The sequence below is a fragment of the Harpegnathos saltator genome, unplaced genomic scaffold (assembly GCF_003227715.2).
Source record: "Harpegnathos saltator strain DR-91 unplaced genomic scaffold, Hsal_v8.6 scaffold659, whole genome shotgun sequence".
NCBI classification, from domain to species: domain Eukaryota; kingdom Metazoa; phylum Arthropoda; class Insecta; order Hymenoptera; family Formicidae; genus Harpegnathos; species Harpegnathos saltator.
The window spans coordinates 863059-887893 of record NW_020230492.1 but is presented as its reverse complement, the minus strand read 5'-3'; the positions used below and the strand labels follow the sequence as shown (position 1 = coordinate 887893).

The 24835-nt window shown below is 39.2% G+C and overlaps 2 protein-coding genes across 8 annotated transcripts; one reads left to right on the top strand and one right to left on the bottom strand.

The window, feature by feature from the left end:
- The first annotated feature begins 691 nt into the window (after window positions 1-691).
- LOC105185108 (UPF0692 protein CG33108) lies at window positions 692-6199 on the top strand. 4 transcript variants are annotated; one of them, XM_025304941.1, is made up of 4 exons: window positions 692-770; window positions 2162-2568; window positions 2973-3305; window positions 3599-6199. In XM_025304941.1, the coding sequence occupies exons 2-4, from the start codon at window positions 2354-2356 to the stop codon at window positions 3798-3800; spliced, it is 750 nt and encodes a 249-aa protein (XP_025160726.1). In that variant the 5' UTR covers window positions 692-770; window positions 2162-2353; the 3' UTR covers window positions 3801-6199. The 4 variants fall into 4 exon arrangements, with proteins under 4 accessions (XP_025160726.1, XP_019697856.1, XP_019697858.1 ...); XM_019842297.2 differs by lacking the exon at window positions 692-770 and adding an exon at window positions 807-1251; XM_019842299.2 differs by lacking the exon at window positions 692-770 and adding an exon at window positions 1499-1775.
- A 5849-nt stretch (window positions 6200-12048) lies between these two features.
- On the bottom strand, window positions 12049-24591 carry KrT95D (phosphofurin acidic cluster sorting protein KrT95D). 4 transcript variants are annotated; one of them, XM_011144362.3, is made up of 12 exons: window positions 24290-24591; window positions 20464-20767; window positions 20092-20379; window positions 19652-19751; window positions 19353-19508; window positions 18796-18897; window positions 16078-16346; window positions 15760-15965; window positions 15261-15608; window positions 14399-14796; window positions 14005-14121; window positions 12049-12858 (listed from the first exon to the last, which is right to left on the bottom strand). In XM_011144362.3, exons 1-12 carry the CDS (start codon window positions 24391-24393, stop codon window positions 12725-12727), a joined length of 2526 nt encoding a protein of 841 aa, XP_011142664.1. In that variant the 5' UTR covers window positions 24394-24591; the 3' UTR covers window positions 12049-12724. The 4 variants fall into 4 exon arrangements, with proteins under 4 accessions (XP_011142664.1, XP_011142663.1, XP_019697860.1 ...); XM_011144361.3 differs by having other exon boundaries at window positions 18796-18900; window positions 24290-24589; XM_019842301.2 differs by lacking the exon at window positions 24290-24591 and adding an exon at window positions 24088-24281 and having other exon boundaries at window positions 18796-18900.
- Window positions 24592-24835: the final 244 nt, after the last annotated feature.

Sequence of the window (24835 nt, the reverse complement as noted above, 5' to 3'; positions counted from 1 at the left end):
TATCACTACATTTATCGCTACACTTATTTATTATAACATTTTATATTATGAATATATAACCTAAGTATTCACGGGAAAAACGCGAAACAACTTTAATGGACTTTTCGCGCGCACTATTTGCACCTACTATCTGCGTTTACATCCATCACTGGAAACGTTTGCGTCGAGCTCTGATGTCATGCTCACGCATGCGCACAACGGCTCCCATATGGAAAAAATTCCCGTGACTTGTCATCACTGCAGACCACTAGACTGCGTGTTCGAGGAGTGGGGATATAACTCATGTAGAAAAGGATACACTCTGTTTTTACTGTGCGTTCTCTCTCGCACACTCTCGATGGAAGGGGAATAGGGGAGACGGTTGCTAATCCGTACAACAGTACAACCGCTGTTTTTTATTTTTTTCCGATATAATGATCAACCTGGGGCTGTATTCCGTACCTACATATCGACAGTTCTCGATGTCGTTAGCGGTATTGCGCAGGTTTTTCATATAACAAAAAAGCTGCGCAACACTGCTAACGACACCGATAACTATCAGTACGCGAGTACGGAACAGCCCCTATACCGCGATTCTGTAACTCGTTATTGGAGTTAATGACAGTTTCGTTATCGTTGCGCAGCTTTTCTACGGTATACAAAAGCTGCGCAACGATAACGAAAGTGTCGTTAACTCCAATAACGAGTTACAGAATCGCGGTACTCTGGATCACTGTGCTTTCAGTTCACCCCGAAATATATACGGGTATAGCCGCTGTACTGCCGTACAGGTTAGCAACTGCCTCCCCTATTCCCCTTCCATCGAGAGTGTGCGAGAAAGAATACACAGTAAAAACAGCGCACGATTAACGACTTGCCTAGCGCCATCTAGCAAGAGTCGAAAGGACCTTTCCTTTTCGAGTAGCGTGACTCAACGACAAACAAACAGCAAACTCGGACGAACGCGAGTCGACTCGTCTCTCTCTGCTCGTAGCAGAACTTACTCGGAGTGTGTTCCTATCGGTGGTTATGGACGGATGTAGTATGGGAGTTTGGTAGCGTCTACAAACATTCATTGTTCGTTGGTCGTAATTTGTCGATCGTCGGCAATTGACGACGAAGTGTCTGCGAGCGAGGCTTGATGCGGTGTACTCGCTCTCACCGAAAGAATTGGAGAGAATCGTCGCCAAGTATTATGGTACTTGGGCTACTATGGAAATCAGTGACTCGCGCGTGATGTCGGTGATGTAGAGATACTTGATATAGGAAAGAGTAAGCCGTATAATATGAATGCATGCAAATATTAGTATTCTCGTTGGAGAATTACATAATGTACATATATACATGCATGCATGAGTTACGATTCGACACAGGATGAACAAAAGGGGAACATGGAAACGTCAGTCGTGCGGTCTCTACTATTTGCTCGTTCCGCAACTTGCGATAAATAAACATCGGACACACCAAGTCGTTTTCTGTCTTTGTCTGTGAAAGAGGGAGGGAGGGAGGGAGCGAAAGAGAGAGAGAGAGAGATAGCGGGAGAGCGCAAGTATCGTGCGATTACACTTGCAATTAGAATCGAGATCAGGTGTGGTATATCATGACTCCGAAGGGATAGGTACATCTGTAAAAAGAAAAGAAAAAGGAAAAAAATCGAAACCTTCGTACTTGAGATTATGTCCCGTTACAAATGCGATTGATCGTTGCCCCTTTTGATGTCGACTGCGCGATGCGCTGTCATCTCCAGAAATTTCGCAAAGGACGGTACACTTTCGAAGGGTTAGATTTTGCAGCTTGTAAGTCACACTGGTCACATTGGTCTCGCTCGTTCTTGCTATTATTTCGTTTTACCGAACTCGTACGGATCACCGTTGTGCCTGCAGAGTCGTCTTCTTTCTCTCTCTTGTGCGAGATCGTTCGAGACGTCCTCGTATCACGTCATATTTCCTATCGTTCAAGGTTAAATCTGATTGACAGCTGAAAAAATGTACCCGATGATGTGTCTATGTGCGATCGTCTCATGCATGATATTATAGATTGAAATATCAAAAATAGGTTCGCGTTCGGATTTACGTGCAAGTAACAAAGTCCTCGTAGAGTCGTAGAGATTATCGTGAGAGATCTTGTTCATGCGACTTGGACGAGAGATTTCAAATTGTTTATGCAAGTTATATTTTCGCAGATCGTACGAGAGACACCGAAAAGTTTTTTACAGCAAACGAGGACGAACGAATGTCATCGAAACATTGTGGTTGTGAACAATGGTGGGATTAAATCTCGTCGTGTCCGTGGATGATAATTCCTAGTTGCTAAAACGTTTATCCTCTTTACATCCACGATACAGCGATTATCTATCTGCATTTGGCATTGAGAAATGCCAGCACTACCTCCGCCCCTTCCGAGTTTGCCAGAGGTACCTATGTGTGAGAAAACAGAAGTCAGCGATACCGATTCTTTGCCCCCTTGGGCTAAAATTACGCTTACATCTGCGGAAGCTGAAATAGAAAAGCTGATATCACGAAACGAATTGAAAGATGCAGAGGTAACTTACTTCTGTCAAGTGGAACCGATCCTTCAAGATGGGCCACAGTGAGTGTCATTCTGATGTATTTGCATTTGTGGCAGCCTCCAATGATAATTAACATACACACACACACACATATACTCTGTGTGGATATAGCGTCATGTAGCATGTCCTATTGTCACAATTCAATATTGGATAACTTGTCTTTATGTCATAATCTCTATCTCCCAGCAAGCGTGTACTTCATTTTGCAGTAGTTTTACAAAGATTCCAGCAACGTAACTCCTCAACTATGATCTTTGTATCTTGAAATATTTGGAAACAATAATTAACCCAAATCTCCAAAATTAATATATCAAGTCTGAAGATATATCTGTGTGAAGACACGATAACCATATACTTGATACTCTGCTGTAACAGTGATTCTAATGAAGTGATGAAAAGTGATGAATGATGTTGAAATTTGCAGATGTGGTTTAGTGGCACTTGCAATGGCATCGCAGGAATACACGAAACCAGTCTCTGTGAGCCAATTACTTGCCGAAGCTCGTGTTCGAGGATTTACGCAACATGGAGAGGTATATAGTGTTGATTTCATGGGAACACTAGCTGCGGAATATTTGCCCGATCATAGGCCGGATATCCTGGTGGATTTACAACAGTGCCCAGATACATTAACTCACGCTTTAGCACATGGAGCAATGGTGCTAATTCCATACGATTCCGACTTTAACCATGCTCCGTGTCTGAAGAGGGGCCATAAAGCACACTGGGCATTGCTCGTGGGATTAATTTCTTCTAGGTATGTTTTACTCGCTGAACAAAAACACACATTCTTACTTTTTGTTTTTCCTTCCCCTTTTACCGCTGCAAAGATGTCTCTGTTCTATATTCTTGAATTGAATTCTTGAATATTTTTTCTTGTTTTCTTGGTTCTTTCTCCGAAGTAAAGTCTACTTGAAATGGCTCGAAAATGCTCGTTAACTCTATAATCCAATTTTAACATGCATCACGTTTTATCGTAAAGTGTACATTAATATTCACCACATATATAATATAATGTATCATCCTTTTTATGATTATTAATATTTCTAGACAAGGATACTATGTCTTGGCACGTCACGGTAAGTCACGTCATCTAGCTTGTTGGCCGTTGCGCGATTTAATCGAAAGTAACGGCAACTTGGAGGAAGAAGGTACAGCAAGACACGCAGGGGGATATGTTATACCAAAGGGCGGTGTCGGTGGTCAAAGAGGTTTACGCGGCAGAGCATTGGCGTTACATCCATACATATAGAGAGAGTCGTGTACGTAAGAAACGTACGTAGGTATAAATGGCGATATCAATGAAAGAGAAGAAAAGTTGATCGATACAACGTATCTGTTACTGTATTTGCATTCTGACACTCCACGACGAGCGAAATATTCAAGGCAATATTTGCACACAGCTTTCGCAACAGCTAATTCAACTAATAATTAATAATTGTGTAATACGCGATGCTTTGATTAATGTATATTTGAATTGGCGCGAGAGAGAGAGAGAGAGAGAGAGAGAGAGAGAGAGAGAGAGAGATGTGCGCGCGTATGTGTGCGTGTGTGTGTATTATATATACATATGTGCATGTGTGCACGTATACACATACATTTCACGCAATGTTGGTTGCAACTCAGTCTACTTACTGAGAGAGAGAGAGAGAGAGAGAGAGAGAGAGAGAGAGAGAGAGAGAGAGAGAGAGAGAGAGAGAGAGAGAGAGAGAGAGAGAGAGAGAGAGAGAGAGAGAGCTACGTTCTGGCACTAGACTTCACATGACTCCAAGTAGTCGTATTTTCGCTTTCCTCGAATTACACGATGTAAATAAGGATTAACAAGAGGTTGAAGCACGAGAGTGTGATGTGTGCGATTAAACACTGGCGATTCCTGGTAGCGATGCATTCCTATCAAGTCGAGACACATGGCAAATACACATATGGCATGCATAGAGAGATAGATACAGATGGAACACTCACTTCAAAATGTTTACATAAGTAAATGTGTATACATATATGTATTAGGTAGGCGTTTTATCAAAAGTCATTATTAATTCAGATCGAAAGATCAAAAATGTATATTTCTTTAGATAGGGCATATTATGTAGATTTTCAACGGTAATTATAGTTTCCGTCTTATGTTGGTGCAATAAATAAAGAGTAAATCTATTATATGACAACTTTTTTAGGCATTGAATTTCAAGCTTGTCACTGAATATGTTGTATCGGTTTTGATGTAGGGTTCTTGAGATATGAATGAGTGCACGTTGTGTGCACGTTTAGTTTTCGAACGTTTATAGAGAGTGTCGGAAGATAAGGTCAAGCGGTCGTCAGTAACGGGACTGACGGTATTATTATACGTATTTAAATCTCCCGTATATTGGCTGTGATTTTTTGGCAGAGACGTCGACGCCAGCCGAATGACCGAACATCCGTATCGCAACAACTTGCCGAAGCATAATCCATACAGGACTAATTATACATTTATCTTTTGCTCATTTCCTGCTTCTCTCCTCGTCTATTGCCGTCTTGACCTTACCTTTCGAACAACGTTCGAAACATCTAGACTAGAGAAATATGATAGTTTTCTTTTTGTGCACGTTTCGCGATATCGCGCAAATACATTTTCTTTCGCTACATATATTACAAATTGTCGCGTTTAACAATGTAGCGAGAGGAATCGTTAGAGATTACAGTGAAATTGATCATTATTGCCAGAGTACGAATGTTAGAACTCCAAATGTCATGTATCATTATATTGTCGCGTCGATATTTGTTGTCGGCCAGGTGAATAATTGGAAAGTCGACAGCTCGCTTCGACATTCAAGCCACACGAAATTTCAGTATTACACACAATTTCTTAGTCTGGTGAGGAAAAACTGCGCCACCCCGATAAAATTTTATCAATTGTTTCCTTTTTAGATCTCGCTTGTCTTTTGATATTTTTTGCTATATAAAATTCTTGAGTATAGTTCTCTAAATATATATAAAATAAAAGACTCGAAGATACTCGATGATTGCGACTGATCTTCTCAGTCACATATGGTGGTATATTTCATACATTTTGTATTCAAGTTCGTCAATAATTAAAAAACTTGAAGAAATAAATTAGTAGACTTACACAGTTTCAAATTAATAAGGGAAGAGAGAGAAAGAGAGAGAGAGAGAGAGAAAGAGAGAAAAGTCTTTTTAAAATAAATTTTACCAAAGTGCCGTGAAAAAAAGGAATACAAGATCGAAGTCGACTTACTATATAGAAAATATGCATAAAAAATCTACGCTGTTATCCAGCTTTTCCGTTTCATCGCTGCATCATATAATCACAATACTCTGTAAAAAAAATTTGTTAATAATGATATAGATTTCTACGGTTTTTCTTTTCTTCCTTTTAACATTTCATACATGTCCAGACAATACAAATGTCTGAAAATGAATTTTTCGGATATTAAGACGTTTTTTAGATAGTTGTACGATGTTTCTTAGACATTTGTGTCATTTGAATGCGGAATCGAAGTGAAATATCTTCTCTGTGGAAATTAACTAATGTAAGCAGAGTGTATGTAAAAGTACAAGAGAGAATAATGTCTTCCGTTACTATCACGATACAGTCTTGTCATGAATTTGTAAGAGAGAATGAACAAAAAAACAGAATATATGAGAACTATAAATAATTGTATGATTTGAATCGATGCATCTATCTATGCATGTATTTTGTTGTAATTTGTAAAATTGTTTAAATAGTTATGTTGTCATGTGCGCGCGCGCGTTTCTGTGTATGTGTGTGCGTGCGTGCGTGCGCGCGCGTGTGTGTGCGTGCGCGCGCGTATGTGTGTGTGTGTGTGCGCGGTACACGCGCGTGCGTGTGTATGTTGTACATGTCTTTATATGATGTAATAAAGATATGTACAAGATTTTTGTTATTATTAATTGTAATTCTTTAGAATAACACACACATTGAAAGAAAGAGAGAGAGAACGTAAAGTTATTATTAATATTTGTTATACATATACGCATGTATTTATCTTATTTATTAGTAGTTTTTAATTCAACTGTAAGAAATATAAGTATATATGTATAATTTGTATAGAATTTTAAATTTTAAGTCAATCGATATAAATGTGTATATTTTGTACAGTAGTATTATTTGTGTTTGGTACATGTTATATATTTTGCAAAGTGACTGTATCGGATGTAATTGGTGCTGCGTTTTAAGAAGTAAAAACGAGTGCTACACATACCCATATTCACACCTACACACACATACACACACACACACACACACATACATACAATGTTTATTTCTACTCGTCCATGCTGTGAATTTAAATGTAGTGTGTGCAATGATAAATTTAAGAGAATCTCTGCTTCTTATACAGTAATAATATATATATATATGTATGTGTGTGTGTGTGTGTGTGTGGTGTGTGTATGTGTATATATATATATATATATATAAACGTTGCGTATAATATAAAATTCTAACGAATAATTCTATGATTGTAAACACCGGTCGCAAATCAATTGCACAAATATCAGCAGCGTATTATTTCGTGTTCTTACTTTGTTGTTCACATCACAACTTTTCATATGCTTTGTATAATTAATATTTTATTTACGCTTAATTTATGATAGGTGTCAGTCTCTTAATCAATGCCGATATATTGATTTGTGACTGTATACTTTATGTCAATAAGAGTCAATATGCTCAACTAATTCAACTGATTGAATAAGTTTACATCGGAAATAATACTGCTACTGATAGGCTAAATAGCGCCTGAGATTGTACGAATCGTCATTACGAAATAAAATAACTTTCCCGACAGAGTATCGATCTACTTTTCTAAATATACATAAACGATATGTACAGATTAGGTTTTTTATGAAAGAAGACGTCTAGTTCTGATGTCTCTGAATTATGTATCATTAATGCGAATAAATTAAAATTAAAAATCGCGTTAAATACGTTGTCAAATAGCGAAAAACACTCTAAGCATTTTTCTATAATTGATCAAGACTGAAAGTAATCAAGTAAATAATCAAGTTATCAAGTAAGATCTTGGTTGAATAACCTATGTATGTATACATATATATCTTTCATGCTTCCAATGAGAAAAATATGAAATTTGCACTGTCCATTTATCTACCTATCGAACATGCATCGAAGAAAAAAAACCTCATTTCTTTTCAATTTTGTAATGACGCTTAGCACGAGATGCAAGTATATGCGGATATGTAACATTTATCATCACATCATACAATAATATATGGGGTTTTAATTAAAAAGTGTAGCTAACTATGTTATTTATATAAATTTATTTCAGCGTTCTTTGGAATTTGACCGTTTTGATCTTGGTAAATCAAAGTGAATTCTGGAAAGCTGTAATTCCAAACGCTTCAACATCTTTCTACATTGACGAATAATTACCTAGTCATCTATTCTCAACTGATGATACATTTATCGAATTCACATAGTTTTTCTCTGATACGAACACGCGCCCGTTCACGTACATACATTCTCACTCCCTCTCTCTCTATCTCCTTCCCTTCCTCTCTCTCTCTCTCTCTCTCTTGTTCATTCACTCACTCACTCAAATCGAAAATACTCGAAAAAGGGATATAATACAAATATCTCATAACATATATATACTAACGTGATAGACAAACTTATCGCGAAATGTCCAGACATGTGTTTCACATGTATTCTATCGCCGTAAGCTGTACACTACTGTAAAGTACATCGGTATAAACACTTGAGAAGCATTCTCGATAGTAAACAATGCATGTATTTTGCGCCTGCAAACACGTTCATCGAGTTATTTCAACACTTTACACTAGTTTTATGTTACTCTTAAAAAGTACGATCAAGTTCGTCAGAGTTCGATATTCACGCAAATAACACTCGGTGCAAAGGAATAGCTACTTTTTCCACACACTAAGTCGAGCAATGCTCATTGAGCATTCGCTCGATATACGCAGTTAAACGATAATTAATCATGCATCAAATGTCGGACGAAATGTCGGAACGGAACAGCGGACACAACTTCGGTCGCAGATACAGAAAACGCGGGGTTGCCATCCCAGCTTCATCCATTTCCTATTGAAGTGAAGTTCTTTTTTCGAAATCTTCGTACGTGAGTTTTTAATTTTCTAGCGAAATTTAAGAGACGAGCAGAATTACAAAAGCGAAATGGTTTTCCTTCTCGATCTTCTCCTTGTTTCGCGAAGAACTTGGCTCTTCGTGTAAGTTAGTGATGATATGTATCACTAACAAGTTGTTACAATTGTAGTAAGCCTTGAGCTCTTGAGCCAGTGTGAGCCGTATGATAAAACTTGCGGTAATAACCAAAAAAATGGAAATGGAGACTCTCTCCATTTCCACGATATATACACGTATCTACGACTAACGTACGCTCGCTGATGGTCCGAGCAATGATTCTGTCGACATGTAGTGCAGTGTTTGCACGATTGATCGCTTGCCTCGAACGCTCATCAAATCGCCGGGGAAAAGCGCGACGGGATATGATGATGGATATATTCGAACGGAGGAATCGATTTCGTCGTGTTCTTGAGGGCGCATCGCACGCGCGACAAAGCGCTTGCTCTCGTTTTTTGACTAGAATCCAAAGTCTGACACGTCAACGCACATGCACACATATCGCACACGCACGTATATATGCGTGACTACCGAGAAATAAGAAAGAAAAACGAAGCAAGAGAAAAGGAAATCTCTCCTTGCCGTCAAATCGGAGCAGTGAGCAACGAGATAATTATCTCGCTAATATCTTACAGGTAAAATTAGTTTTATACACACACATATCGCGCAGCTATGATTTACAAGGAAAAAAAGAAGAGGAAAAAAAGAAAAAGGAAGAAAGGAAGCAAAACGAGCAATAATCGCTGTTGTCGAAGCAACCGAAGAAGGAACATTACAACGATCGCACGTTACTTATGCTTAACCGCTACACGCGCGATATACTTGTACGAGTGTATGAGGAAGAAAGCAACACGAATACAATTCATTCAATATTCACAAATTTCGCAATTATATAGGGGATCAAACGTACATCTAATGCATCTTTGGTATCGCATTTACAAAGTTCGGAAGCACATGATGCTCGTGTGAGATAGAGCAAAAAAAGAACGAAAGGAAAGATCCCCTTCTCTGTAAACGCTCAACCTACATGCGTCCTGCAAAAGCAGATCAGAAACAAAAGGATCAACTCGCCATCTAATCCGGGAACCGTAGCTCCTCTTCCTAGAGGAGAAAGAGGAGCATTCCCCAATAGCGATCCCAAATATTACTCGCATCCGATTACGTACACGTCTACTTAATCTCTCCGTAATCACGCTGGATACATCGACGTACGGCGCGAGATTATTTGGCGTATTCTCGAGAGAACGCGCTTGAAAATCGCACGTACGATTGTATGATGAGGAACAGCGAATAAACGTCACGCGAGGCTTTCAAACAACGGACAAAAGGCTCGGAGTCTACCGATACGATATCTCGTCGACACAGTTCGACGATATGTATAAATGTGTATATAATATATGTGTATGGCAGGTTCAATTGTGCTGAATTTCGTCGTTCAGCGTGCTCACTAAGACGAGAGACAATTTCTTCGAAGATATACAACGCGCGCGCGCGCGTGCACGTTCGTCTTGTAGTGACAATGTTTCTTTTTATCTCGTGACTTTTTTCTTCTTGCTCTCCTTATGAGATGAGAGTTCGTTTCGCACATGTGCGAAAATATCGATAGCTGCTGCTGCTGCTTCGTTACAGACTATGTCTCGCTATGGCCACACGTTACATCGCTACTGTCTCTAAACATATCGGAAATTATTTCGCTCGATAGTTTGAATGAACGCGGTGAATTGTGTTTGTCGCCAAACAGAGATGAGATGCAAGATACACGACTACGTTTTATTATTCGACACGCATTAACAACTAATTGCAGACTAGTAAAAGGAGGGGCGCAAACGGAGATATTTCATTGCTACGTTTACTTTGGCAAAACACGACCATCACAAGCGCCATTGTTTTAGTTTTCGCACTCTTGGAGGATGCCGTTCAAAAGTACATACTTTGTTTCTCTTTTTTTTTCACGTGAACATCAAGTAGGCGTTTTTCTTTAATTTGGCATTAGGCAGTCAAAGCGACAACTGTGTCGCTACAAACAGTACAATTGTACTGTTAATTTTATCGATTAAAAGAAGAAAAGCAAGCAGAGAGAGAAAGAGAGAAAGAGAGAGAGAGAGAGAGAGAGAGAGAGAGAAATATCATATCGGTTTAGGGTGCGTTATTCCGTTCCGTGATACTACTTCCGAAAAAATCGAACAAAATTATCTCGCTTGTTTCGCGATGATATTCACGTTATTTTACACTTTGATCTGAAATATCTCCACATCTTTCCGATATGATTCCGAAGAATAGGAAAAGCAACACTTATGCGAGTATTATAATATGACTGACACGCCTCACAAATGTACGCAAAAAATAAACTAAGAATAAAAGAGCACCTTTAAACGACAGCTTCTTAAAAAGGCAGAGTATTTCGCTAGGCTACCGATACTAGAAACTTTATCGAGCAACGCGCAAAAATGATCTCGAAAACCCAAATAAAATATTATAATCGATCAACAAGTTCTACGAGTATTTGTTACCGACGCACTCATTAATAACTTTATAACTCTTATATATACTGATCGTTACCGTTAAGTTTCCGGTCACACAATATCGTATATGTAACATTTCGAATTTTACGCACTGAAACTATTTTTGCTTTGTGTCGTATAAACTTTCTCGATAATGACGTAGCGCCGTACAACATTGTCTCTTTTATGTAACCTTCCAACGTTCAAATGTGTGTATAACATGTCTCATCTCAATTTACGGATTTCGATTTGGTTCTCGCACGCACTAGTTCGTTCTTTTCATCAAAAATTGCAGCACATTACAACAAACTACTGTCTTAAAATTAGTTTTAGAACGAAAGAGAGACTTCATAATTATTTAAAATTACTTTATAAACTAAATCTCTCTCCCTCCTTTTCCCTCTCCACTTATTGTCAATGTACCGATCCGTGATTAAAGCCATTGTATATCGTTTCACTTTACAATTTTATAAGCATTGCTTACGCGGCAACATTTTCCACTTTTAAGGATTGTATCAAGAAAGAGTAGAGAGAAAGAAGGGAGGGATGGAGAGAAGGGAGGAAGGGAGGGAGAGAGAGAGAGAGAGAGAGAGAGAGAGAGAGAGAGAGAGAGAGAGAGAGAGAGAGAGAGAGAGAGAGAGAGAGAGAGAGAGAGAGAGAGAGAGAGAGATATGGTGAGAGGAGACAAATTTTAATCACAATGTTGCGAAGCCACGCTGAAATCCACAATTTGAAATGAAAGACTGGGCGCATATATATATATGCGTAGATATACATGTGCATATGCACATATACATGCACGTATATGCGGACGCATGTACGCAACGTAGACATAGGGTATCTTGGCTCCAAACAGGTATCTTAAGATGTTACAAGCCGATTGCTCAGATACTATTGGAGACAACATTTTTTTTCCGAAGTTGCAAGTTTGAGGAACCAAAAACAATAAATGGAATATTTCGTCAACAATATTCCTATAACTAACATTATACAATACTCATCAATGGACATTCGATATAACTACTTGTGATATGTTAAGCGAACATAATTTCATGCCTATGCGATGTAGTAATCATAAATTTTTGTCGAAAGATTCAAAAAGAAAAAAAAAAGTAACGTACACATCTATACATGCAAAAATTGCTTTATAACTTAATAATCTACAATTTAGTAATTTCAAAACTATGTGTTATCGCACGTGCATCGTATAAACCGCTTGCGGAATGTACGACATATGCTTATTATGCGCAGATACATTTTGCATGACGACACATAGAGAAATACTTTAACTGTAAAATCCTTTCCGTTGCTACCGTCGAATAATTATTAATATAACGAATATAATAAATATTATATGCATCTCAAACACTGGCGTTCCCATAAAATTTGCTAATTTGTAGATTTTACCGAGCAGTCTTCAAAAGTTGATGGTTATCGGATTTGTGTATAAAACGAGTTGCGAATGTATTATCAGTAATGATATAGAATACGCAAGTAAGTCGCCAAAAGCCATCTCATTGTAATGACGAGAACTTAAATTTACGTACTAGTCAAAGTTTGTTGTTGTGGATTATATTCCAGTAAGGCAATTGGAAATGTCTTGATGTGCGTTTGCCATTGCGCTGATAGTTGAAAGAATTTTACGCCATACCACTCGGTACCATCAATGCTCACTATAGTAAAAATAATAGCATCTCAATTAGATTGGCACTTTCTCCATCTTTTATATATATATACACACACACACACACACACACACACACAGAGTGTCTCAAAAGTAACGGACCACCCTAATAATTCTTCATTATTGAAGTTTCAAGGAAAATGATCTGAATAAAAGTTGCAGGGATTTAAGTGAGCTACCTTATGATGACCTTGATTTTGACCTTGACCTCTATTTTCAAGATCATTTGAAGATCAACTTGCGTTTTTTAAATGGGAACCCTTATTTTTTATTACACTATTTTTCCTACTAGTTAATTTGAACAACTTTTGTTTAAAACATTTTTATTTGTCTAATATTTTTTTAGATATTTGAGGAAAACTTGATAACTTTTTCAATATTTAACTTACGACATCTCGCTAATTATTTGTCGGAAGAAAAAGTGATACTAGACTTTCTTGCTTTATTTAGTCTCAAGAATATATTGTTACAAAGCACCCTGATTTTTGTTAATTTGATGATTTTGAAATTTCCAAAAATCAGTAAGCTTACAAAAGTCAAGGCGCTATTGTAATAATATATTCTTGAGACTAAGTAAAGCAAGAAAGTCTAGTACTACTTTTTCTTCCGACAAATAGTTAGCGAGATATCGTAAGTTAAATATTGAAAAAGTTATCAAGTTTTCCTGAAATATCTCAAAAAATGTTAGACAAATAGAAAAATGTTTTAGGCAAAAGTTGTTCAAATTAACTAGTAGAAAAAAAACAGTGTAATAAAAAATAAGGGTTCCCATTTAAAGAACGCAAATTGACCTTCAAATGACCTTGAAAATAGAGGTCAAGGTCAAAGGCAAGGTCATCATAAGGTAGCTCACTTAAATCCCTACAACTTTTATTGAGATTATTTTCCGTGAAACTTTAATACTGAAGAGTTATACTGAAGAGGGTGGTCCGTTACTTTTGGGACACTCTGTATATATATATGCAGTAGTTTTAATCTTATGATTGTATATGCAACCCTTTGTGATCAGGGGCAGTACAGTAATCAAAAATTATGCACAACACCAATGGAGTATGCTAGATAAAATATAGGACGATAGAGTACATTCTATATGGAATGTATGAAAGTAGATAAAAACTAAATAAAGACACTTTACCTCTTAGTGGAATGTTGTGAGTTTTCGCCGAACATATAAGACGTGTCACGCCATCCACTGTTTGACTCTTTGGCTCGTTCTCTTTTTCCTTTTCTTTCTTTTTGCCCAGTCGCATTACTAGAAGATAATATTACACACGTTTATTTATGTAATTTTTAATAATTATTAATGTAATTTTATTATTTATTATAATGTAATTTTTAATAATTATTTATGTAACTAGAAGATAATATTACACACGTTTATTTATGTAATTTCATTAACAATTGCACAACAATAAAAAAGGAGGGAATAAGGACGAGAGAGAGAGAGAGAGAGAGAGAGAGAGAGAGAGAGAGAGAGAGAGAGAGAGAGAGAGAGAGAGAGAGAAACAATCACAAAATATCATTCTTACTTTTTTGCTTCTTTTCTTTCGTCATATAATTCATAGACAAGTGATGTCCTGGGGCTTCGCCTAACGGAGATAGTCTTTGCACGTGCAACGCTCGGAAAGCTTGACGTAATGTGCTTTTCCCTTTTTCACCTTGAGTTTGTTTACTCCAATAATCCAGCTGAAGTTCCACCGGCTCCCACCCTTCTCTCGCCGGTTGTCCCACATTAGGACTACTAGGCGGTGTTAACTTTCCAGGTGGTGGAACGGGCAAACTCGGAGGAGGCAACGAGGGCGGAGAGCCAGACATACTAACGTTACTTTCTTCCAAATCGACAGATGCGGAAGAACTGCTGTCTGGGCAACCCACACGAACATCGTTTATAAAAGGGATGAAGATTTGACTGCTGTCATCTGTCTCCCTGTGAACACGATAACGATCTTGTCTTTCCCGTATGCAATTTACGTTTACAAACACAACGGCAATCGTTCAATCCAATCTTCAGCAGATACCAACAATGTCCGGACAAAATATTCTCTTGGATATGTTGCAATTAACAACGTAATTAATAATATAAAAAATAAATGTAAATTGTGTGTGTGTGTGTGTGTGTGTGTGTAAAGTGCCACCACAATAATCGTTAAGATCGTTCTCCGCAATTCCTCGAAGAAACTTGACCATTTTTCTGTTTTAATATTAAATCAGGAGTATCTTGTATTTGATGCAGAAAAGAGAAAAAGAACAATAAAAAATGATACGCCTGACACGCTAATGATATTGTCTCTCGTACGGTTTTTCCAAGTCTGTTGTTAAATAATGTATATATTGCATATATAGTTCCGTGAGGGACGCACCTTAACATAATTTAGCCAGTATGTAAGTTACCTATATGTAACCATAGCTTCCGCTATGGGTAGTGGTAGAACCGCGTTTGCTGTGGCTATGTATTCTGATATCCGTGCAGCGCCTTCGCTCGATCCTCCTCCTTCTCTCTCTAGAAGCTCCTTCCATTCGTCCCCGAAGAGCATCGAGTATTTGATATCGACAGAACCAAGGTATCTCGTTAAGGTGTTTGAGCCGAGCGGCACTACCAAGAACTTCATGTAATTCTGCCAATCTGGCGGCCTGAAGCTCAGCAGATCGACATAATGACGGAGAACCGCGTTGATGAAACTGTCTCCTCCAGCGATTACAACTTTCACAGGTGCCGGTGGCTTCGCCGAACTATTGCAGCTGCAGAGAGAAGCAAAAAATAAGAGACACGCGCGTTTGGTGAATCCTCTTTAGATTGCGCCATTCCAGAGGCGTTAAAAGTACGTCACGCGAGATATGACCGTCAGATCAGATTCAATCGCGAGTCGAGTAAAGGAAACGTGACGATTACAATTTTTGTATGCGTGTGACCAAGCAAGTCAACGTTGCACGGATGTCAGCCGGGGAAGCCGTCGTCAGCACTCTGTGATTTCTCTCTTGAAGTCTCGCGGCGAGAACCGCACCGCCAGGATCCGCTATCGACACGAGCGACACGGCCTCCGGTAAACTGTCGTCCGGTAATACCCGACCGAGCTGTTCCATCAGAGCTTTCCTCGGCTGAAGTCATAAAATACAAGAGATGAAGGTTGCAATCACCGTCTCGCTGGCAATGCTCTGACGGACGGTAACGTCCGTCGTCAATAAAGGCGCTTACAACCACCGCAATTACCTCCGTGTTGTTCAAGTCGGCCGACGGTTTCAAATCGACGCTCAGACTGTGCTTCTTAGATTTGTTACTGCCGGGCATTCCTCTGTCGCGCGCAAAGAGTCTGCTTCTTCTCTCGGAGCTCTCGCTCTTGTTGGGCTGCTCCGACTTTGGTGGTGAACCTGCCACGTAATTCGGTGGATCGTTCGCCTCATGATCCGTCCAATTTTCAGGATGAGAATCGCTGTCGGCTCTCCGAGAACTGTCGTCGCTTTGTCTGTCCACTCCACGCTCTGCAATGGCATTTCATTACTCTATCGGGGGATACTCGGGACCGGAACAAAGACTGCAATTTTAAACGTGGCGTGTATCCAAAGATACACATAAAGATATACAAAGGTATACAAAGGTATTGTACAGTGCTTCAAGATCGTCTCTACATATCTACGTCAAATTTGCTTGTTCTCAAATATTAAGTCCAATTTGTGCGTTAATTTGTGTTTGGTACTTTGAGATAATTTCTCGTGAAATTGAACGAGTGAAAAATGTGGGAGTGAATCCTTTCTTGGAATTGGACATTTTCCTGTTGAAGTTGAAGTTGCAATTTTACTCGTTTCTTTCCTTCCTTGTCCTCCTCTTTGCGCGAGAAACCATCTCCTCGCCCACCACCTACTCGCACGCCGCTATATGTATATGTATATATCTCGGAATTATTAATCAAATTGAGACACTTTATTTGCATATCACAAGGATTCTCAATATCACGATATAAAGAGAAAATTGTCATTTATTTTTCTTCAGTTTACACTGTCGTAAGTGCTTGAGATATCGGTGATTTTGCAAAATTCTGCATAGATATACAAATGGAGCACGTGGAAAATGAATAGAAGCACGACCATGTTCCAATATCGAAAAGTATATTCGAAATAACGAGAAACAATCGCACGCGCCAAACTTAAATCATCAAGTCGTGCCTATCGAGAAGATCGCGATCGTAACGCGATATTGATTACAACCCAGTAAACACCAAGTAATAATAACATAACATCAATGTTACAATTTTCCACTCAACGATGTAACATGTCTGTTGTATAGTAATTATATTTTTGAGTGGAAAATTGTAACATCAATATTATGTCACTGTCACTTGATTTTTACTGGATAGGTTACAAATAAAATTATGAAGTGGTGCATAGTTGGTAGCGTTGTTAAGAAAGCGGATTAAATGACAAAATTGACAGAATAAAGGATACGTACGTACATAAGTAGACAGAGAGATACAGGCCAGTATCACAGATTGAAGTTTAATAAAATGTATACACATGAAGTCGCAGAGAAGTAGGATAGAAATAGAGAGAAAGAGAAGGGAGGAAGAGGGAGGGAGGGAGGGAGGGAGGGAGGGAGGGAGGGAGGGAGGGAGGGAGGGAGAGAGAGAGAGAGAGAGAGAGAGAGAGAGAGAGAGAGAGAGAGAGAGAGAGAGAGAGAGAGAGAGAGAGAGAGAGAGAGAGACAAAGACAGAGAAACGTGTACAGCATAAGCACACGCGCGCGCACACACACACACACACACACGCACGCACACGCATACACACACACACACACATGTACACACGAGCGCACGAGCTCGCACATTTTTAAATACATACTACGATAAATATATTCGACGAATAATTAAACAGACAAAAGTACTCACAAAAATTTGTACGACAGGAACAATTGCGAGTGAGTTAAACGCCAGTCAATAAGTTTTTATTTTTACTTGACTTACATACATCGGTACATATTGCTTATGTTCTCTCGGCGTAAAAGAATTAGAAAGAAATGTAAGAATAAAAGAAGAAAAGATATACAAAATCGAGGAGACATTACCAAGTGTAGTTACACGTGTGACATGAGAATGCAAAGTCAATCCCGTTCAAAAGCGTTCGATTCCCATTCCGAAACAAGTGAAAAACGAGAAAGGGTCATGCCGCTTCAATTATTCTTGCATTTAGGCATTGAAGAGTCATATTGCACTATTAAGAAGAAAGATTAACATTTAGAGTGGTTGACATATGTATACATACATGTGTATAAATATATATTTGCCCGTGTGAATGTGTAAATCGCGAAAACATTTAATTACCAATCGAAACACCAAGCTTCTGTCGACTAGTAAGGTCATTCAAGCGCTCGAGTTTCTTCTCCAATCTACAAAATTGTTGTGGCTAAATCGTCTTCAACTTTTGTCTCGGGGCACACATATTTCATTAGAAATACAACAAAAACATTTATGTTCCAAAGAAGAAGAGATAAATAATGTTTCTTCTCTCTCAATTCAGACACGTTTCTCTCGTTCTTAATTATTGCTCAGTAGATTTAATTGTGGAAACAAAATAAGGACCAAATAGACATAACTCGCTCCAGAGAAGAAAAAAAGAGGAAGAAAAAGTGGAGAATCTGCGGGTAATTACATTTTCCTTAAAGTAGATATAAGCGCGCGCGCGCACACACACACACATACACACGCACGCATACATACATACACACGCACGCACGCACGCATACATATCCACACACGCACGCACGCACGCATACATACATACACACACACACACACACACACACAAAGGGCATTTCTCTCATACTGCATGCTATATAGAATATCAACGCAGATACGTGCTGTTTGGTAAGAAGCAGAGTCCTTAGAACGTTCCAACTTTGTCCTCACAAGTTTTGAGTAGATTGGTAAGTATTGACATACCTGGCGTGGTGTGTCCGATACGGTGTTTCTCTCTAGCCGGTTGACCCGCGAGCTGCTGATACGTGGTAGTCGCTGAGACAGTTGCAGTGTCCTCGCTGGTTACTACTATCGAATCGTAACATGCAACAATGCAAAGCCAACCCACCAGACTTCCACTTAGTTCAGAAAGATTTATATCTGAGAGTAAGCTACGGAATTTATAAGGAGGCTAGGCTCTCTTAGTGAATAACGTCAATACATAATGTCAAAGTTGCAATAGTTTTCGAGTTAAAAGCGATCAAAGTTAACAATTGGCATTGCGCATAGACCTGAATTTGCGTTCTCACATCTGCAATGATGCGTACACGCGTATCGACCATATGGCTGATATTTTTGCTACGCAGTACGAGTCGATAAAATATTTTGCCATATGTCAAGTGTATATGTGTGTGTGTATTTGTGTGTGTGCGTACGTGCGTGTGTGTGTGTGTGTGTGTGTATGCGCGCATGTATGTTACAGTCATACGTACTACTCGATACGCACTGGAATACGAACAGAGTTACGCGCGACAACTTACCAGAATGAGGCGGTGCCAGTAGAGATCGACTAGAGCTGAAAAAGGGCCTCAGGGATGGCTTCGGTGTACTACTAACAGACATAGTGTCCAATTCTGGCCCGCTATCCGACAAATCTTCCAATTCGTCGAACAATTCCTCTATCTCCATATCGCCGCCTTTGAGAGGATAAAGAACAGATGAGACGAACGAAGCAGCTTACAACTTGGACGTTGTTTATCCATTATCTGATAAAATATGAGCCGAAAGACGCGCGCATCTAGCTAATCGTAAACTACCTTCTACATAATATTAGACATACCCGACAGTTTCTGTCCAATTTCTTCTTGATCGTGTTCTAACTCCTCCGACACCCTAAACCGCTTTAACAAAGCTATAAACTTTTGCTTTAAGTTTCTTTGCTGCAAAAGACAATACGGCTATTATCAACACCTTAGTGAGGTCTCGACGTCGTTCGGTACATGGAATTTAGCGAAACAATATCGGCTGGGAGAATCTATCCGATCACTCCCCTCCTCTCGAGAAAGTTCTCGCATCTCTATACACATGAAATGTGATGAATATGCGATAATGTAATGCGAGGTGTCAGTACAATACAGTATATGGTACTCGTAAGAATTGAATCGACTCTCGACGTATGTACGAAGATGTCGTTTAGCTATGTGAAATCATATGTTGAATCAGCCCGCGCTATCAGAAGTGCTATTTGCCGTCGACTAGTATACAAAATATTGCGCGCACCCTGGCGTTCGTTGGAATTTTCCCGCGATTTTTCCGCCTGTGCACCTCTAACGTAGGCTCGCTGTCACTGCCCTCCGCCTCGCCCTCCGAGCTAAACTCTTCTTCCTCGTCGCTAAATTCCGGACAGAGCCTCTCATTGGGGTCGTTCGTCAGTCTTTTATCATGGTCGACTGGCTGGGAAGTTAGCGCGACAACGCTCACGCGCGCCAATGCGACCGAATGGCCACCGTATTTCTCGGCTTTGTCTGATATTAGTTCCAATTCAAGATCCATCTGCCGCTGTAGCACCTGTCAGATGTCACTCGTCAAGCGCGCGATATTATCTCTCCCAAATTTGTCGAGACTCGGCGAGAGCCAACGCGAGAAACTTACCTGTGCCATATTAATAATTCCTTCCGCAAGAGTCTTGTATCCGAGCATTGTTCGATTCTTGTACCGTTTCCGCCTTTGCAGCAATACCAAGAGCTTATTGCCATCCCTCTTGAGAAAATGTGGGTACTGAAGGGCAAACTGCAACTCTAGTTCTGTGTCGAGCATACCGCCACTCGGTATGGCCATTTCGTTGGACCGCAGAGTTCTCTTGGAGCTTTGCATCTTAACCGCGATGCTGATGGACGCCAAATCCGAGCCGAGCGGCCGAAGAATTACTAAACGAGTCAACGTCAAGGAACATAGTCTGAAAAAGTGTGACACAACGATGCAATATTATTAATTTATATATTGGCGCATACATACACATATATCGTGCACATAGATCGACTGATCGATAACTTCTCGCGCGTTTGTCAATTATTCTCTCCGCGTGCCGATAGAGAATTATCACATATAAATTCACTTGAATATATATTTATTTAAATTATACATTTCACCTTGTCTAAGGATTTAATGTACCATAAACATGTACATTGCATGTTACGAGATTGATGATATGAAATAAATAAATGGATGGATGGATAGATGAATAGATAAGTAAATAAGTAAAACATAGATAGATAAATAGAAAAGAAAGAGAGAGAGAGAGGGGGGGGGGAAAGAGATAGCATTTACTTTAAGCATTCCGTTGGCTCCGCTGTGGAGATATTCTCTATGAATATGATTACACTCAAGATACTTTGTCGTTGTCGGCATTAGCAATTGTCTTTTGTACTTAAAACATGCTACTTCTATAATTTTGTGGTTAAATTATTTTTTGATCTTTTTGGCAAAATTTTAGAATAGAGCCTTTTCCGAATTTTGATATTTATTTGCTATTGTCATGGTAAAAAATCTTTGTTGTGACTTCGACAGTGATAATCGGGGGAGCCCAAGAAATATGTTACTCATTTATTTTTTGAACAATTTTTTGGTAAATATTCAGAAGTACTATTATACCAAAAACTACGTTTTCTTGTTCAGTAATTTACAAAATTAGTTGTAAAAAAACATATACAAAATTTCACATATATATTAAGGGAAGGGGGAGGGGGACTAAGATCTTTATAGGAAAAAATACGAAAATTTTATTCTATATATTTAAAATTTTAAATATCAATTTTATACTGATTAAATACCGTTCACAATTGTTACTCGAATCTTTCGCCTTTCTAAACAGATGAGTCTACAATATACTAAAAATGAATACCGAAAAAATTAGCAAGACCTCTACACAAGATAGGACGTATCATAAATTACAAGCAAAATAAAGCAGAGCATTATTCACAATTATGCTTTGCTTTAATCAAAAGCACAAATTTATATTATAAAGTCTAAATTATAGCGGAGAATAGTTTATGTCTTTGGTTTATTAAAGTTCATTGAGTTTTTTATACTTTTACTCAATAGTTAAAATTTGGTGCATTTTTCCTTCAGAGTTTTATAAGATCCGAAAAAACTTGAAAAAAATAGGTCGGTAACATTTTTTTCGAGCTCCCCCCATTATCATTGTCGTAGTCACAACAAAGGTTTTTATCCAGCAAGCAAAAATATATCAAAATTCGGAAAAGGCCTTATTCTAAAGTTTTACTATCTTTTTTATGATTAGAAACATAAAGAAAGAAGAATGTTATGATGAGAATTTAGAACTGAGTGAAGACGTATTTGATTTTCAAATATTAAAAGATGATTTAAGTATTTTAACATCTAAAGACAATGTTGATTATGATTCTGATACTTCTAATAGTGGTAGCGAAATTATAGCACGAGAAAGACAAAGAATAAGAGTTATTAAAAATGAAAGCATTTAAATGAACGGAGACTGTTTTCAAAGATATTCTATGGTGAATTACAAAATAAAAAATTTGTTTTATTTACAAGAGGATAAGCATATTTATAAGATAAATAAAAACAAATATATTCACAAGCACTCGTAATTTTTCCCGTTCAAAATAAAATTTTTTGCTAGACGCTCCGCTATAAAAGTATGCCGGAATTGCTAGTAGGCAGTGGCAAAGAAACGCACAGAGTGCAAAGGGTTAAAAGAAAAATAAAGAGAGACAAAGAGGTTAATGTACAAGTATTTCTGTATTCTTATTTCTTATTAGTGTATTTCTTATTTCAGGTCTAGAGTCTGTTGAAACACGCATCATTCGACAATATATAGTCACTGTACATAAAAAAATAAATAATAAATATTGATTACTTGAAAAGAGAAAATATATAATTGTAAGAGAGAGTGGGAAAATGTTTTAAGAATATCAGTAGAGAGAGAGAGAGAGAGAGGGAGAGAGAGAGAGAGAGAGAGAGAGAGAGAGAGAGAGAGAGAGAGAGAAAGAGAGAGAGAAAGAGAGAGAGAAAGAGAGAGAAAGAGAAAGAGGTGGCAGAGAATATCAAATATACAGCATCACAACGGTTAATTCACTCGCGATTCATCTATGTAACACTTTCGTCAATGTGTTATTCGACGCTATCAATATATATAAAACTAACAGAAAATATTTGTCCTCGATCAAGTTTCTCTTTGATATTTTTTCTCATGTACAAACATGTCCTTCGATACGTCGATATTACCAATTGCGATATATACTAACAGTAAAAATATCGGTCGTTTGAAAATAAAAATATTGGTATTGACAGAATTATCGGGATTAGCCTGAGAATCGCCAAGTGATTACGTATTCTACATTCATTGCGGATAGCAATAGAAGGTCGTCGTTGATGTTCTCGAAGCATTTGGCAGCGTTTGTCGTTGACAGTTTAAAGTCGTTTCCGAACAACAAACGGACACGCGAAATGAGGTGAGACAAAATATAATATAGTCTAATGTGAAGTAGTGTAGTGTACAGAAAAGAGTGGAGTGGAATGGAGAGGAGAAGAGAGGAGAGGAGAGGAGAGGAGAGGAGAGAGGAGAGGAGAGGAGAGGAGAGGAGAGGAGAGGAGAGGAGAGGAGAGGAGAGGAGAGGAGAGGAGAGGAGAGGAGAGGAGAGAGGAGGAGGGAGAAGGAAAGAGGAGGAAAGAGAAGGAGAGAGGAGGAGGAGAGAGGAGGAGGAGAGAGGAAGAGGAGAGAGGAAGAGGAGAGAGGAAGAGGAGAGAGGAGGAGGAGGAGAGAGAAGGAGAGAGGAGAAGGAGAGAGGAGAAGGAGAGAGAAGGAGAGAGGAGAAGGAGAGAGGAGAAAGGAGAGAAGAGACGAGGAGAAAGGAGAGAAGGGGAAATCAGAAGAGAATAGAAGAGAGTAGAGGAAAATAAAAGCAAGGCGGGATAAGATTGAAGTTAGGTGAATTTGTGGTGAAATAAATTAGATGGAAGCTAGGTTAGGTTAAGTTAGATTGAATTAGGTTTGGTTAGGTGCGGTGAGGTGAGTCGAGTCGAGTCGAAACAAGACGAGACGAGACGAAGCGAGGCCAGGCGAGGCGGGACGAGACGAAGTGAGGCGGGGCGAGACGAGACGAGACGAAGTGAGGCGAGGCGAGACTTGGCAAAGCAGGGCGAGACGAGGCGAGGCGAGGCGAGATGAGGTGACACGACACGACACGACGCGACGCGACGCGACGCGACGCAGCACGTCAACCCGAGTCGACTTACCCAATCGTGAACAAAGATACGATGCGAGATCATCCGCTTGCAGAAGCTCACAACTCAAGAGATATAGGCGGAATAAGCATCTTGGACGGACAGCGACAACAGTATGGGCGTATATACAGATGTGCCCGTAGCGCATAATGCAACGTCGAATAACGTCAGCCAAGTTGCTGGATCCGCCGATTAAAGAATGCCGTGATGTTACCTGGGTATGCAATTCGGGGGAGTGCGATCGACTTCCCATGTGGCGAACAATCTCATGGGAACGGGCCGGGTAGCCGGGGCTGTCACCTTCGTCCGTTCCGCCATTTTTGGCCTAGCGGCCCACGAGACACACAAGCACACAAACTCTCACGTCCCACCTAATTTCGTCGCGCCTCACGGCTCGCGGACGACTACCAATGGCCATGAATACACGACTCGATGCGGAAAATCAGTCCAACTCCGAGTCATTGGTGGCGCCACATTAACCCACCCGCCTCGTCACGTCGGGTCGTTTCAACACCATACTAGCGACATCTGTCATGAATTCCGTGAAGCATTTGCAACGATAATGCGTCATGGGTAATTATCGTTGCGCTCTAATCCGAAATAACATGTCGATATTCGTCGATAAATTTTTATATTTTGTTAAAAAGCCAATCAAAACGAATCAATGAATGTGCGCAAATATCTTTATTCATGAGTTGATATTTTTATTTTACTGCTTAACTTAAACGGAAAAGGAGTAGATTCCAATAGAATCCAAAAT

Coding starts and splice junctions, on each gene's coding strand:
- LOC105185108 (XM_025304941.1), top strand. CDS start 2,354: ATGCCAGCACTACCTCCGCCCCTTCCGAGTTTGCCAGAGGTACCTATG. Junction 2,569..2,972: donor ATCCTTCAAGATGGGCCACA/GTGAGTGTCATT, acceptor TGAAATTTGCAG/ATGTGGTTTAGTGGCACTTG. Junction 3,306..3,598: donor GTGGGATTAATTTCTTCTAG/GTATGTTTTACT, acceptor TAATATTTCTAG/ACAAGGATACTATGTCTTGG.
- KrT95D (XM_011144361.3), bottom strand. CDS start 24,393: ATGGCGGAACGGACGAAGGTGACAGCCCCGGCTACCCGGCCCGTTCCC. Junction 15,609..15,759: donor GTCACACGCATACAAAAATT/GTAATCGTCACG, acceptor TTCTCTCTGCAG/CTGCAATAGTTCGGCGAAGC. Junction 14,797..15,260: donor GAAGCTATGGTTACATATAG/GTAACTTACATA, acceptor TCGTGTTCACAG/GGAGACAGATGACAGCAGTC.